The following is a 15,267-nucleotide window of genomic DNA, read 5'->3' as shown; positions in this document are numbered from 1 at the left end:
TTAACTAAAGATCCACCTGTTCATTGTTTTTCATGTTAGTTCACAGTGTATTAACTTTTGTTAACACACAACTTTTGATTTTAATAATGCATTTCATAAATGTTGAAATTAACATTTAACAAAGATTAATTAATGCTGTAGAAGTGCAGTGTGTGTGTCTGAGTGTGTCTGTGTGTGATTGTGTCTGTGTCTTTCTGTCTGTGTGTGTGTGTGAGAGAGAGAGAGAGAGAGTGAGAGAGAGAGAGAGAGAGAGAGAGTGTGTGCCTGTATGTGTGTGTGTTTGTGTGTGTGTGTGTGTGTGTGTGTGTGTGCGTGCGTGCGTGCGTGCGTGCGTGCGTGTGTGTGTGCGTGTGTCTGTTTGTGTGTCTGTTTGTGTTTGTCTGTGTGTGAGTCTGTCTTCACTTGATCTTTTTTTATAAACAATGTTTTCTTTTAGTACAGCCTTTAAATGTTAATGTCGGTTTACACTCACACACACACACACACACACACACACACACACAATTATTAGTTCATGTTAACAAATGTAGTTAACTAATGACACCTTATTGTAAAGAGTTGCCAATACTACTTCTATTTCATATCCATCTATTCATAGTTTTTAAGACATTTGGGACACTTACAAAATTAAGATTATTGTTTTAATGTGTTTTGTCTTAATTTAACTGGTCAAAAATGCACTGGTGAAACTCATGCGCGTGAACGCGTGCCCGACGCCTCTTCTGGACTGTAGTACGCGGCGCGCATTCGAGCGCAGGTCTGATCTACAGTTTATCGCGCACCGACACAGATACTCATACTTAACGGACAAAAAGACGGGAATAAAAGCACTATAAAGTGAGTAACCATTATTATCTTCTCATATTGTTTTTACGGATTGCATATAAACACACGAAACTTTTACTTCAGGAAGTGGGTGATACATGGTGAGTTGACAGAACTTTGTAGCAGGAAGTCAAATGTATATATTTTTGTACATTAATTGTAACATTTCTGTGCTTGCATTACAGTATTCAAGGTCTGGATTACTGTTGAAATTAAAGTGTATTTTTCGTGAAGTCCTGAACATGCAAAAGTTTCAGATTCTCTAGAAAAATGAGGAACTTGCAAAGTGCAACAACACGTTCGACTCGATTTATAGAGATTCAACGAAAATGTCGTTTTTGTTTTTCATAAAACTTAAAATATGTGGATATAGATGTTTCACTCTCTCTTGACATTATCAAATTGACCCTTTTACCACTGCTTTGTATGTTGTATGTTAAGTTACTTACTGAAATAGCCTATTACTGACTACGTATTTTTGAGTAGATGTATATTTTTATGGCTACATTTTAAGCATAATGCATTTAAATACTCAAATGTCTGTACATGAGGAAATGTAACACGAGCCATGACATCTTTGCTTCTCTTTCTATAGATGTGGAAAGCCGTGGTGGGACATGATGTTAATGTGAAGGTCGAAACAGAGGGGGACGATTGGGATACAGATCCAAATTTTGAGGTAAGCAGACAAGGAAAATACTCAAAAGCTCTAAAAGTGGTATGCAGTAGGAAACAATCCTACTCCTGGAGGGTCACTGTCCTGCGTAGTTTAGCTCCAACTTGCCTCAACACACCTGCTTGGAAGTTTCTAGTATGCATAGAAAGACTTTGATCAGCTGCTTCTGGTGGGTTTAAACTCTGCAGGACAGCCGCCCTCCAGGAGCAGGATTGGACATCCCTGGTTTAAAGTTAACATTTCTAACAGCATATTTTATCAATTTTATTGATTTATTATTTCTGTGTTTCAGAACGATGTCTCAGAGCAGGAGCAGAGATGGGGTGCCAGAACCATAGAAGGATCAGGCCGGAAAGAACACATCAGGTAACAGTTATTACGTATCATACAGAAAATAATCTTAAGATTTTAAATGATATAATAATATAGCAGGTTGCAATGCATTGAACTGAAAGCACTGCTGAAAAGAGCGTCACTCTCTGCAGTGAGGAAATAGGAAGTAGAAAAGCTGCCGACTTGAGTTGCATTTCCTAATATGGACTGATAAGTTCACGCTTCAGAAGCGGAATAAGATGTTGCACTGATACACTGAATTTATATATAACTATAAGATCTATATATTTTATTTTCATAATGTCCGTGCTGAACATAATAATGAGCACCGTAAACAAATGCAAAGATCTGAGTGCTTAACAAAAGTGCCACATTCCATGGTAAATATGCAGCATGTAGTAACATGCGATGTGCCTGTTTTTGTGTGCAGCATTGCAGATCTCAGGCAGAATGTGTCTCGGGAACATGAGGTGGTTAAGAAGAAAGAGATGGACCAGGGCCCTAAAGCCTCTTACGGCTATGGAGGGAAATTTGGAGTTGAGAAAGACAGAATGGACAAGGTTAGACTTGAGAACAGGCCCAAATGTAAAGGTGCCGTCAGATTTACTGTTGCTCTGCTAATTTTCGCTCACTGAATCCAGTCATTTCAATAGGAATTTCACGTGATAGCAAAAGATTTCCCTAGGCAGGTTTCGCAACTGGTTCAAGTTGCTCACGCAGATTCTCAGCATTCATTAACAGAAAGCTGCTTGGTTTGAAAGTGACTTCTGTGTGATCTGTGCTTCAAACATCGCTACATTATTAACAATAGACAATGGACCTTCTTGCCATCAAAATTTTACTGACAATTTGCTAATGTGAATGCACCGTACATCTACAAATACTTAAGGGGAACTCATTTGCATATAGTAGTGACCAAAACTGATGGCCGGCCTAAGAATATTGACATCTTCATCCTTTATTCAAACAATATTACGATTTTTTTTAAAGAATTGGTAACACTTTATTTCAGGGCTGTAATCTCCCAGTCGATTAGTCGATTATTAGTCGATACGTTCTGGCTCGACCAAAATTCTGATTGGTCGATTTTTTTTGCCGCGTTCATTTCATCAGTATTGCCGCGTTCATTTAATCAGGTGGAAAGCACTAATTGCTAATGGGGGTGTTTTCAGAGCACCCCTGTTTCACAGGTAACAGTCTGTCTTCAGAACACCCCCCTTGTTTTCACTTCTTTTGGATTAGCCCAACCCACTGGAGAAGAGAGACAGATTGAAGTACGCTACTTTGCTGTATAGGCCTATTATTTATTTAATTGTGAGAGCATTTTCCTAGTCAGTCCTCTTCTACCATGTCAACAAAGACATCGGCAGTGTGGCAGCATTTTTTCAAAATAGAAATTGGGGGAAAAAGTTGAATGCAAATTTTGCAAGCAACAGTTTGCATATCACAGCTCGACGACAAACATGTCATATCACCTAAAAACGGGAAGCTAACTTGTCTGCATTAGGTGGCATCGTCTGTTTTGCGTTGCCCCGTCTCTTTTATTATTGTGCAAACTGCAAATTTATTTCTAGTATTATTTATTGGATTTGGGCACTTTATTATTTTATTTTTTATTTGGAGCCTAATGCGCGGTGCCCACTGTTTGTATTCGTTTTGAGCCTATGCTTTATTTTTCAGTTATGCACTTTATTTCGTTTCTGCTCTTGATCTGGGTTGTTTAATAAATATTCCTTTTTTATTAAAGTGGACGTGCCTTTTGTGTTTAAGAGTAAAAGCTTTAAGCTAATAGTCTATTCGTGTCTCAGCCGCGAAGCTGAGCTCCTGTTCGAGCTGCACAGAGCGGCTGAAATGATACTGTCTGTCAGTTATTATAATACATATGACAAAAACAATTGTCTAAATTATGTTGCATATTCCGCAAAAGTTCTTGTGATGATATCACTAGTTGACAACATAGTACTATATTTTCGGAAATCATGGGCTATGATATTGCGCAGGTGCACGTGATGCAACGCCGTCAGAGCCGACAGACTTGTGTGTTGGACTCATTTCAGTCCAAAATAAAAATGTCAAAAACAATTTAATAGACTGCAAATAGCCTACTAGTTTTTTATGTTTATTTATAATTAATTTAGGCAGACAACAAGGCCACCAAGTACAATGTAGTCAATTAGGGATGCACCGATAGGATTTTTTGGGGCCGATACCGATTTTAACAAACAATTATTGGCCGATTCCGATATTTGTCACTTGCTCTCTTATTTGAACTTTTGTCATTAAAGTAAATAGTGTTTTGATCATGTTTTAAATCAGCAAAGACACAAAAACACATGCATTAAATGATAGTTTATTGCTGCATCGCATCATCAAATAATTTCTAATGAACATGGATTGGATCCATTTAACATTCAGCAGGCCAACATAAATACAACGGAACAAAGACGCATATGAAATAAAGCTTTTTGGGTAGGTTTAACAGTTTTCAGGAATAAAGTAAACAAGTGTAAAATAACACTGCATATTCTTCAATGTATAAATTAAATGCATATTAATACTTATGAAAGTTACAAAAGTTATTTAGTCAAGAGTAGTGAGCGTCTTTTGTTGTTTGCTTAACATTAAAACGCAAACAGTATTAGATTATTGACTAATCTTGGATTATGCAACAGACATTATACAGCTCAGTGCTTTCATGCTATAGCCAATATGCCTATGGTTCTAAATTGATCAAAAATCGGCCGATGCATTGGTGCATCTCTAGTAGTCACTAGCCACGTTTACATGCACACTTTTTTTTCATTCGATTAAAATAATTCCGATTGAAAGATTCGGTGGACTGTTTACATGAGACGTTATCTAAACCGATCTGGTGTTTACATGTGCTGACTTTGTCATTAAAAACAAATATCCCCTCTGGACATCACTCTTGGCCCCTACTGTATTTATGTATATTTAATCTTGCTGTGTCGTTTGCACCAGGTTTGATGACACCAAACGCTATTAGTTTGATGATATTAGATGATTTTAATAAAAAAAATGATGTGTTGAATTTTCCCAGGGTGCTTTAGGGCACAGCTATGTGGCGGAGGTTGAACAGCACTCATCCCAGAAAGATGGAGCAAAGGGTTTTGGGGGAAAATATGGTGTTCAGAAGGATCGTGTGGACAAGGTTAGAAACCCTCTCATCACTGTCCTGTGGTTAATAATTTAATACATGTGGTTGTATAATATGAATAAATGAATTAATAGACAGTTAGAGTGACTTTATTATTGATTTACTCCAGTCTGCCATGAGCTACGAGTACAAGGGTGAGGTTCAGCAGCATGCATCTCAGAAAGGTACTCAAACATTCAGAAAACTTCACACACTCTATGCATCTTCTCCTCTGTTTTGTCTGTTCTTTCTATAATAGTCACTTCTTTACTGTTCATAAGATTACGCTAAAGGTTTTGGTGGCAAGTATGGTGTACAGAATGAGAGAGTTGACAAGGCTGCAATGGGATACGACTATAAAAGCGAGACTGAGAAACACCAGTCACAGAAAGGTATTTTCGATCTCAGCTGTTATATTGACCAGCATCCTGGTCCTCAATCCATATTTTGTTGTCCTTTTGGTTGAAGAATCATTTATAAAGCTTAATTCTGTTTTCTTAAAATATCACAGACTACTCAAAAGGCTTTGGGGGAAAATACGGTGTGGAAAAAGAAAAGGTTGACAAGGCTGCTTTGGGTTACGACTACAAAGGAGAAACAGAGAAACATCAGTCACAGAAAGGTAAATTCAATCTCTGCTGTTATATTGACTAGCATCCTGGTCCTCAATCCTTATTTTGGCCTCATTTTGGTGGAAGACTAGTTTGTAAAGCATAATTCTGTTTTCTGAACATCTCACAGACTACTCAAAAGGTTTTGGGGGAAAATACGGTGTGGAAAATGAAAAGGTTGACAAGGCTGCTTTGGGTTACGACTACAAAGGAGAAACAGAGAAACATCAGTCACAGAAAGGTACTGTAAATATTGCCTTGACATACGGGAAACTCTTTGAAAACCCCTCTTCATATTTATTTTGATGTTTTGTAATGATTGTAATAGCATGGGCTGCGTTAGTGTCACATCACTTGGCATCCATGTCAATGTCAACAGACATTCAGAGAGTCCTGGGAACATGACTTTGGGGCCCCCTGCCACAACTATTGACCCCTTTTCTGACTTTTTTGTAACAAGGGTGACAAAAAGTGTGTTTTCTTTTATTAGATGGCTGAAAATAATAGCTGGGGGTCCTAGTGTTCATCTTGCGCTGTATTCTCTGTAGGGTTGTACTTTATGCACTTTTCTGAGGGCCCTTATGTTCATCTCACTTTGAAAGTCTCGGCTATGTGGCCTGAGGGTTTGAAGACCTCTGACAGTCAGAGGCTCTTGGAAACCAGTTCTGATTTTCCAGATAACTACATGTCAAAGTTCTTATCACAACATGTGATGTATGCTAGAGATGCAACACTTCTTGATCTTTTTTTTCCCCCCACACACACACACGCACGCGCGCACACACACACTAGAGTGCGGATCAGGCTGCATTTTTCTGTCTGAGCCCGGCCCGCGTCCGACAAAGCAGTAACCGAACTCGACCCGAGCCCCACAGGCATTAAGATATTTATGTCCGAGCCCGACGCAGTTAAAATAAAAAAAAATGTCTCATACTAATGACACATGTACGTTTGCTTGTGTGGAAAGCCCGCTTTTATTAAGCAACTGTAGGAAGGCATTCTGAAATGTTTACAGATGAGCACACCAGCGACAAAGCACACGTTAACACAGGGCCCAATCAAATAGCCAATTAAAATTAAATAAACAAAGGTCTACCAAAAATGGCCCAAGCTAACAGAACAAAACATTAACGTAACACAATGCAGCTTATTGAAATGAAAATCACTCTTACCATTTTTCCCGAAAACTGTATGGCTACTAAACTGCAACATGGGATCTATTTACATAATCCATCCATCAAAGTTTAGGCTAATCCAGGTTTTTATGCAGAAAATGGATTGCATCAACTGTGGATGGCTTCAAGGCTGTCCTCCTCTGCTCGATGGTCCTGCCAGCAGTGCTGAAGTTGCGCTGCCAGCCACATGTAGCCTAATATGCAATATGCTCGCACGTATTGCGCGTTGTCACAGCTACATAAACAAATTTCCGCACACAGGAAGACGGATGTTAGGGTAATATTTTATACTTGTATCAAGTTAAACAGGCCCATTGGCTACCTACATAATAAGCTGTTTTAAATTTAAAATGTTCAATGCCTTATCGCGCTGACGTGATCGAGCCCGACCCGAACATCATTTCTAAATATCTGTCCGAACCCGGCCAGGCCCGTCGGTTACCGACGGGTCCCATCGGGCTCGGGTCGGGTATCCATCATCTAACACACACACACACATACGTCTGGTTTACTATCTTTGTGGGGACTCTCCATAGGCGTAAGGATTTTTACACTGTATATATTCTCCCCTTACACTAACCCTACCCCTAAACCATTCTGTATGATTTATATAGTCCGCACAAGTCTTCATGAGTCAGCTTCAACTTTACACAGGTCACTAAGCTACGTCATTACTTCAGGTTGAATCTGATTCTGATTCTAAGAAATAGATAAACGTAGAAAATTTCCACATATGGTTTAATAGGCAGAAGCATATCTCCATTGATTATCCAGATGACACCAGGATCCTAACTTTAGCCACAAAGTGACCCACGAGGTCACAAATCTGTGTTTCTAGGATCCAGCTTGTCGGGAAACTAGTCATTTCACCTCCCCTGGGTGCTATTTGTTCACCTCACAAATACCAGACATGTAACAAAGAATACTAGCGCACACAGATACACAGCTTCTTCAAGGTTGAAGTTGGTCAAGCTCTTGCTTTAATCAGGAACTTTCCCAAAACACACTAATAGCTAAAGTTCTTTCCTTCAGTAAGAGGTACAGACAATATTCGTCATTATAGTGATTGAAGATGAAAAGTAAAGTAAATGCTAAGAATCGGTCACATAGGCGACAGACCGACGTGACCGTCGTGACCTTGGATATCTTGGTCAGCTAGAAATATATGTTTTAACATGTGTTGGGTGCTTCTCTCAAAAACATGGAGAGAGCACAATCCAGTAAATAGACACGTAATTATATATCTAAAGCTTGAAAAAGTCATTCAAATCATTTAATATGTAGAAGGATAAATATTGATCAATACCTTGATTATACATCACTCATTACAAATCACTCAAAAGATATACATTGAAGTGGCAGTGGATTTTGGAATCGGACCCTTCAATATGTGTGTGTGTATTATTATTTTAGACTATGCAAAGGGTTTTGGAGGACGTTATGGAGTCGAAGCAGATCGCATGGATAAGGTACATTTCAAAGATTTTTATTATACCATTATTATCGAAGCCTGTTTCTGTTTTAGAGTAAAAAATAAATAAGATAATATTCAGATAATGTTTAAAATAAAAAAGTCACATTGCAAGGTATGCGTAGTCACAATTACGAGAAACAAAGTTGCAATTGTGAAAAATAGTTGCACTTACACTATTTTTGGTGAAAATGTAGTCACAGTTGTGAGATATATTGCAATATAAACGTAAAGTCGCAATTGTGAGAAATAAAGTTGTACTTACAAGAAATAATAGTCACAGTTGTGATATATAGTCTCTGTGATATATACAGCAAGTCGAAATTATGAGAAAAAAGTTGCAATTGCGTGATAAAGTTGCACTTACAAGGAATTTAATCAGTTGTGAGATATATTGCAATATAAACATAAAGACGCAATTGTGAGAAATAAAGTTGTATTTACGAGAAATATAATCACAGTTGTGAGATAATCACATTGCGATTTATATGGCAAGTCGAATTTACGAGAAAAAAGTCGCAATTGTGAGATAAAATTGCACTTTTGAGAAATATGGTTACTTTGTGAGATACACATCATGTCGCAATTACGAGAAAAAAGTCACAATTGTGAGAAAAAAAGTTGTACATACGAGAAATATAATCACAGTTGTGAGATATGTCAAGTCATTGCGATTGAAGTTACGAGAAAAAAGTCACAATTGTGTGATAAAGTTGCACTTACAAGAAATATAATCATAGTTGTAAGATAGTCACATTGCAATATAATCGTAGTTGCAATTGAGAGAAATAAAGTTGTACTTATGAGAAATATAATCACAGTTGTGAGATAATCACATTGCGATTTATATGGCAAGTCGAATTTACGAGAAAAAAGTCACAATTGTGAGATAAAATTGCATTTTCAAGAAATATAGTTACATTGTGAGATACACATCATGTCGCAATTACGAGAAAAAAGTCACAATTGTGAGAAAAAAAGTTGTACATACGAGAAATATAATCACAGTTGTGAGATGTCAAGTCATCGCGATTGAAGTTGAAATTACGGGAAAAAAGTCACAATTGTGCAAAATAAAGTTGTACTTATGAGAAATATAATCACAGTTGTGAGATAATCACGATTTATATGGCAAGTCGAATTTATGATAAAAAAGTCGCAATTGTGAGATAAAATTGCACTTTCGAGGAATATAGTTACATTGTGAGATACACATAATGTCGCAATTACGAGAAAAAAAGTCCCAATTGTGAGAAATAAAGTTGTACTTACGAGAAATTGAATCACAGTTGTGAGATAATCACATTACAATTTATATGGCAAGTCGAATTTACGATAAAAAAGTCGCAATTGTGAGATAAAATTGCACTTTCGAGGAATTTAGTTATATTGTGAGATACACATCATGTCACAGTTACGAGAAAAAAGTCACAATTGTGCAAAATAAAGTTGTACTTGCGAGAAATTGAATCACAGTTGTGAGATAATCACGATTTATATTGGCAAGTCAAATTTACGATAAAAGTCGCAATTGTGAGATAAAATTGCACTTTCGAGAAATATAGTTACCTTGTGAGATACACATGTCGCAATTACAAGAAAAAAGTAAATTGTGAGAAATAAAGTTGAGTCACAGCTCTAAGATATAAAGTCACAATGCAAGTTATACATAAAGGTGCAATTACGAAAAACAAGGTGAGATATCAATTATTTTAAATTCTCTCTCTCTCTTTTTTGACTGTGAGGCAGAAATGGGATTCCATGCATTATTGATTTGATTTGACAGTTTCCCAGTGAATTGTACATAGTGTTTCTTTCTCACAGAGTGCCGTTTCCTTCAGTGAGATGGAGTCACCATCATCAGCATATGAAAAGCCTCAAGCTTTCGAGGCCTGTGAGTGTTTGTTGTACAAGTCTATGCAAATTATACATTTGATATGGTTGGTTTTGAGTAGTGATGTAATGGCATTCATGCATTTTAAGTGCTGAATAAGGGTTCATATACTTTTCAGGGACACTGTAAATACTTGATTATCTGTTCTTTGTGTTTATAGCAAGTGTAGGAGCTGGAAACCTTAAGGCTCGGTTTGAGAACATGGCGAAGGCCTCAGATGATGAAAACAGGAAGAAAGCAGAGGAGGAGAGAGGCAGAAGACTTGCTAGAGAGAAGAGAGAACGGGAAGAGGCACAACGCAAACAGGAGGTTTACATTTGTCTTGATACATATATATATATATGGAAATACTCGCTACACTTTAATAGAACGTATGACAACAATAGATAGCCCACACACCAGCCTTGTCTTTTTCACACACTAATGAACACTGATGATCTTCTCTCTTAAGGAGAAGAGCCAGCATGAAGAGGAGGAAGAAGATCAGAGACCTCCACCTGTGCCAGTATCCCAGAGTCCCCCAAAGGTGTTCAGAAAATTGCCTGAAATTCCCAGAGATGAACCAGAGACAGAAGCTCAGGCAAGACCTATTTTGTTATATTGTTGTTGCTCATTTGAAATAAAAGAGTTTGAGCACTCTTTAGACATACTCTCGTGTTCACAACGCAAAACTCTCGCCATATACGGAAACCATTATGACATCACAACTATGAGCACATTAACATACTGATGCCCACGTTTATACATAAACGTCTATGTAGTGTTCAGCAACCTGGTGGGACTTTTTTATTACTCATTTCACATGTGAACAGCCAATCATAACAAGATGATTTAAATATACAGGTACAGTAGCCAGAAGAGTGTGTTAAATTCTAATGGTGACAGAATGACCAGAAATAGTCATTAAATGTGAAATCTGCAGAATATTACCCTAAATTGTGTTATGGTTTCCGTGTGTGATATTAGTAGAATATTGCATGGCTGGAAAAGGCTCGCAATTCTGTCAAAATTTGAAGATATAAACTGGAAATTCTCACTTTTGCTGTTGCTGGTTTATATCTTGCAATTCTGACTTTTTTTTTAGAATTGCGAGATATAAACTCGCAATTGTGATGAAAAAGTCAGAACAATGTCAGAATTGTGAGATATAAAGTTGCAGTTACCTTTTTATTTAAAAAAAAAAAAAATGTATTCCGTGCAGCGGTGTCAAGTAACGAAGTACAATATACTTTACCTTACTTAAGTAGAAATTTTGGGTATTTATACTTTATTGGAGTAATTATTTTTCTTTTTACTTCTACTCTTTACATTTTCACGCAATTATCTGTGCTTTCTACTCACTTTTTGAAAATATCCTTGTTACTCCTGTTTCATTTTGGCTTGTTTTCATTCCGGCTTGTCATCGTACCAAAAAAAATACCTATCCAGATAAATCGCGCCATCCGGATAGTGAATTTTATTGTGGTTGGATGAGAAGTATAAACATATACCATTCCGATACCCTATTGGATTCTATGCGATCCATCGCACCTGCACATGACACAAATCACACACAGTGTTGCCAGATTGGGCGGGTTAGTATATGAATAATATTTTTAAGCTCGTATACTGAGAGGATTGATCATCAGTTTCTCTGTGTGTGTTTCAGGTGGAGGATCAGCCTGACTATGAGGAGCCGCCATCTCTGCCGCCTCGCGCAGATGACCTGTTTGAAGAAGTGGAGGAGCAAACGTATGCTGAATGCGATGCTGACCCTGTACCTCAAGACCCAGATTATGAGGATATTGCCTCATGCGCTGCTGCAGGTTTGACACACACATACACATTCATTCGTTGTGCAATCAAGGCCACAGAAAAAATAGATGGTTCTAATTGCAATTGCTATGAATGTTTGTGATTTTGTTAACAGCTGTAATTCCTCTTTTTTCAGTAGCTGTTGATAATGATTATGAAGATCTAACTGGAGGGGGAGATACAGCCAAAGCCATTTATGACTACCAAGGAGGTACGTATAATCATAACAGCAAATGATTAATGACATTGTCTCTGTTTAACTGACTCTTAAGAACGATGGCTTTTATTTCGGAGTGTTTTTAGTTTTAGTTTAGTATTATGAATATCAATCTTAACTCTTTCAGAGGCCAGTGACGAGATCTCCTTCATGCCAGATGACATCATCACTAACATTGAGATGGTGGATGAGGGTTGGTGGAAAGGAACGTGCCACGGTCGCACAGGCCTGTTTCCTGCCACCTTTGTGGAGCTCATGTAGTTACTAATAATGAATGATCAAATGTATGTTTATTAGCCACTTGCAGACAATACTCTTTTATTGCATTTTTCTCTGACATTCAAGTGCAATATACTAACATGTTTTTTGGTTGTTTTAATGAGCCTGTATCTATTAGCTGAACAACATTTTCCATTCAAGGCACATGGTTAGTTACCAGATAACGTGGACATTACATTTTTTCTATAAAGATGTTTGTTTAAAATATATATATATGATTATTTTGCACTACCGTTCAAAAGTTTGGCGTCGGTTTTCAGTGTTTTTGAAAGTAGTCTATTATGTTCACCATGGCTGCATTGATATGATCAAAAATGCAGTAAAAAAAACTAAAATTGTGAAATATTATGACAATTCTATTTTTATATATTTTTAAATGTAATTTATTCCTGATGGCAAAGCTGACTTTTCAGCATCATTACTCCAGTATTCAATCATTCTAATATTTTGGTTTGTTGTAAAGAAACATTTATTATCATTATCAATGCTGAAAACAGTTGTGCTGCTTAATATTTTTGTGGACACCTTGGTCATTTTTTTCAGAATTCTTTGATGAACAAAGTATACAGCATTTATTTGAAATATTTTTTTACTGTCACTTTTGATCAATTTAATGCATTAATTCTGATTAAAAGTATTTCTTTAAAAATATATATTTTGAACGGTAGTGTATGTATTATGACACATGAAAAAAATGTCTAAATAGTACAATTTTTCAATGACCATTTTGCCAAGGTTCGAATTTAACAAAAAGTATTGTAGCAGTAATATCGTGTAAGTTGTTAGCTGTTAATTTCAGTGCAATTATACTTTTGCTTGGTAAAGAGATTTAATGCAGAGGTATAACAGTGCTTTATACGTAATTTCATGCTTCAAGATTTATATGCCAAGCAACAGGCTTATGCTCGTTTCTTTGACTCAATGTTATGCATTTGTGTTGACCACAAAATAAAAGACAATTTACCATGAGGATTACTGGATTTATTAAGATATATATATATATATATATTAAAAAAAGGATGCACATCCATAATTATTGTCTGCAAAGAAAATATATAATACTTCACAACTTCAAAGTAAAGCAGACCCACAGAGTGACATGGATTGAAGTAGAGAGAAAAAGATTTTATTAAAATTGTTGCTTGTATGGTACGCTGAATGCAGGTAACATACAGTGTTTTTACTCCTCTTACTCTTTACTCTAGTGAACAGAAGAACCTTTAACATGTTCAAATCACATCGCACAGTGTCTGTCATCAACAACAGATTGCCATTACATTTTACAATCGCAAACACTGTAAAGAATTTTTCTGCACAAGGGTGCGTAAAAAGTCCATAGAAACATACAAACTGTACATGAAAATGATGCACAGCGAGTCTCCTATACAGCTTTTACTGGAATAATGTCCACACTCAAGCAGTTCAGTTCATCTACCAGGCGAGACCTTTCTTCGTCTTAGGTTTTCCTTTTTTAGCCAAACGTTTGGCTTTCACCCTCTTCGCTTCCCTTTGGTTCATCCAGACCGGATACCGTCCTTGATCATCCAACATTGTCTTTTTACTGCGTTTAGTGTCCAAATCCATCTTTCCACCATCTGCAGCAAAGCAACAACAGATAGATTTTAATGTGATAAAAATACTATACTTACTATAACTAGAAGTGCTAAATGTTTCTAGAAAAGCTCACCATCTTCTAGTTTCTCCTTCACTTTCTCAGGCGGCACCACAGTGGCGATCTCAGCTACATCTTTCATGGTGATCTCTCCTTTCTCTCCCTGACCCAGCACTGTTTTGAGTCGTGCCAGTTCTTTGGGGGCATTTTTCTTTCTTTTCTCTGCCCTCATCTTCCTCCTCCTCTTGCTGCGTAAACTCTTTGCCATCCTGATGGAAACTAGGGTGATAAAAAAAGACAAATATATACATGCAGCGTGCACACACACATTTTATATACATACACACACATAGATATAAGTATCCTTTTCTTCCTGGGATGAAAAACAATGTTTCCTTGATATTTCCACATTTTTCATGAATATGGGGGCCCCAATTTTGGGTATCTCCCTCATTAGACACATGATTTGCCTTACTATTGAGACTCCATGACTCTTGCAGCCTCTGTCAATCTAGTGAGACTCGTAAAATGGGCCACTCCATAAGAACTGATACAGACCTCAGACCCGGTAACAATAATAGTTCACAACATCACATATCTGATATCAACTTAGTAACCAATCACCTATATATCTTTGATTATATTCAGAAGCAAGAGATTTGTGTAAGAAAACTCGGATGAAAACGAAGACGTGCGTTAGCCAGTTAGCCACCTCATATGCAAAAATACCTTTCTACTTCAATAGACATCACGTAAAAACACCGTTTATAGACGTAATTATTGCCAATATACGGACTTAAATATTTAAACATCTTCAAATCTGTGTTTAAATTCGCAGTGTGTAACTTACATGTATATTCGCAACGCCTCTGGATACACGTGTATCTGTGTACAGCTGCCGCTAAGCAAAAATGCTTTTACGACAGTTCCGGATTTGGGACAAAACATCCCGTGTTGACGGCTCGTGGGCGTCGCGCATTTAGCCCGGTAGATGGCGGCAGAACCGCGGCCTACTTTTAAAATCTTAAACATTTCAAAATTGCTGGTGTGTTCAAGTACAAAGATACCGGGAAAACATATTATAAACGATGTCCTCCTTCCTGAAGCTTTGTCTTCATTTAGAGGTGAACACTTTCTTTTTTTAATCCAAGCTTAAAATACTGAGACAACTATTAGTAAGTTGATTTATCCCCAAAATGTGTAACCACTGTTGCTCTGTGCCC

The 15,267-nt window shown here is 37.2% G+C and overlaps 2 protein-coding genes across 4 annotated transcripts; one reads left to right on the top strand and one right to left on the bottom strand.

Annotated features, from left to right (window-relative positions):
- The first annotated feature begins 338 nt into the window (after nt 1-338).
- Nucleotides 339-13,403, top strand: hcls1 (hematopoietic cell-specific Lyn substrate 1). Of its 2 annotated transcripts, none has more exons than XM_079817533.1 (16): nt 339-837; nt 1,421-1,504; nt 1,794-1,867; nt 2,265-2,394; nt 4,896-5,006; nt 5,122-5,176; nt 5,273-5,383; nt 5,503-5,613; nt 5,733-5,843; nt 8,191-8,246; nt 10,073-10,142; nt 10,303-10,451; nt 10,594-10,722; nt 11,791-11,947; nt 12,073-12,147; nt 12,281-13,403. In XM_079817533.1, the coding sequence occupies exons 2-16, from the start codon at nt 1,421-1,423 to the stop codon at nt 12,412-12,414; spliced, it is 1,557 nt and encodes a 518-aa protein (XP_079673659.1). In that variant the 5' UTR covers nt 339-837; the 3' UTR covers nt 12,415-13,403. The 2 variants fall into 2 exon arrangements, with proteins under 2 accessions (XP_079673659.1, XP_079673660.1); XM_079817534.1 differs by having other exon boundaries at nt 693-837; nt 12,076-12,147; nt 12,281-13,402.
- Nucleotides 13,399-14,960, bottom strand: llph (LLP homolog, long-term synaptic facilitation factor). 2 transcript variants are annotated; one of them, XM_079817536.1, is made up of 3 exons: nt 14,895-14,960; nt 14,120-14,323; nt 13,399-14,027 (listed from the first exon to the last, which is right to left on the bottom strand). In XM_079817536.1, exons 2-3 carry the CDS (start codon nt 14,310-14,312, stop codon nt 13,864-13,866), a joined length of 357 nt encoding a protein of 118 aa, XP_079673662.1. In that variant the 5' UTR covers nt 14,313-14,323; nt 14,895-14,960; the 3' UTR covers nt 13,399-13,863. The 2 variants fall into 2 exon arrangements, with proteins under 2 accessions (XP_079673662.1, XP_079673661.1); XM_079817535.1 differs by having other exon boundaries at nt 13,720-14,032; nt 14,122-14,323.
- Between the last annotated feature and the right edge of the window lie 307 nt (nt 14,961-15,267).

This window comes from Gobio gobio (genome assembly GCF_949357685.1).
Source record: "Gobio gobio genome assembly, chromosome: 5".
NCBI lineage: Eukaryota > Metazoa > Chordata > Actinopteri > Cypriniformes > Gobionidae > Gobio > Gobio gobio.
The sequence above is the reverse complement of the archived record's forward strand: the minus strand, read 5'-3'. Positions and strand labels throughout refer to the sequence as shown.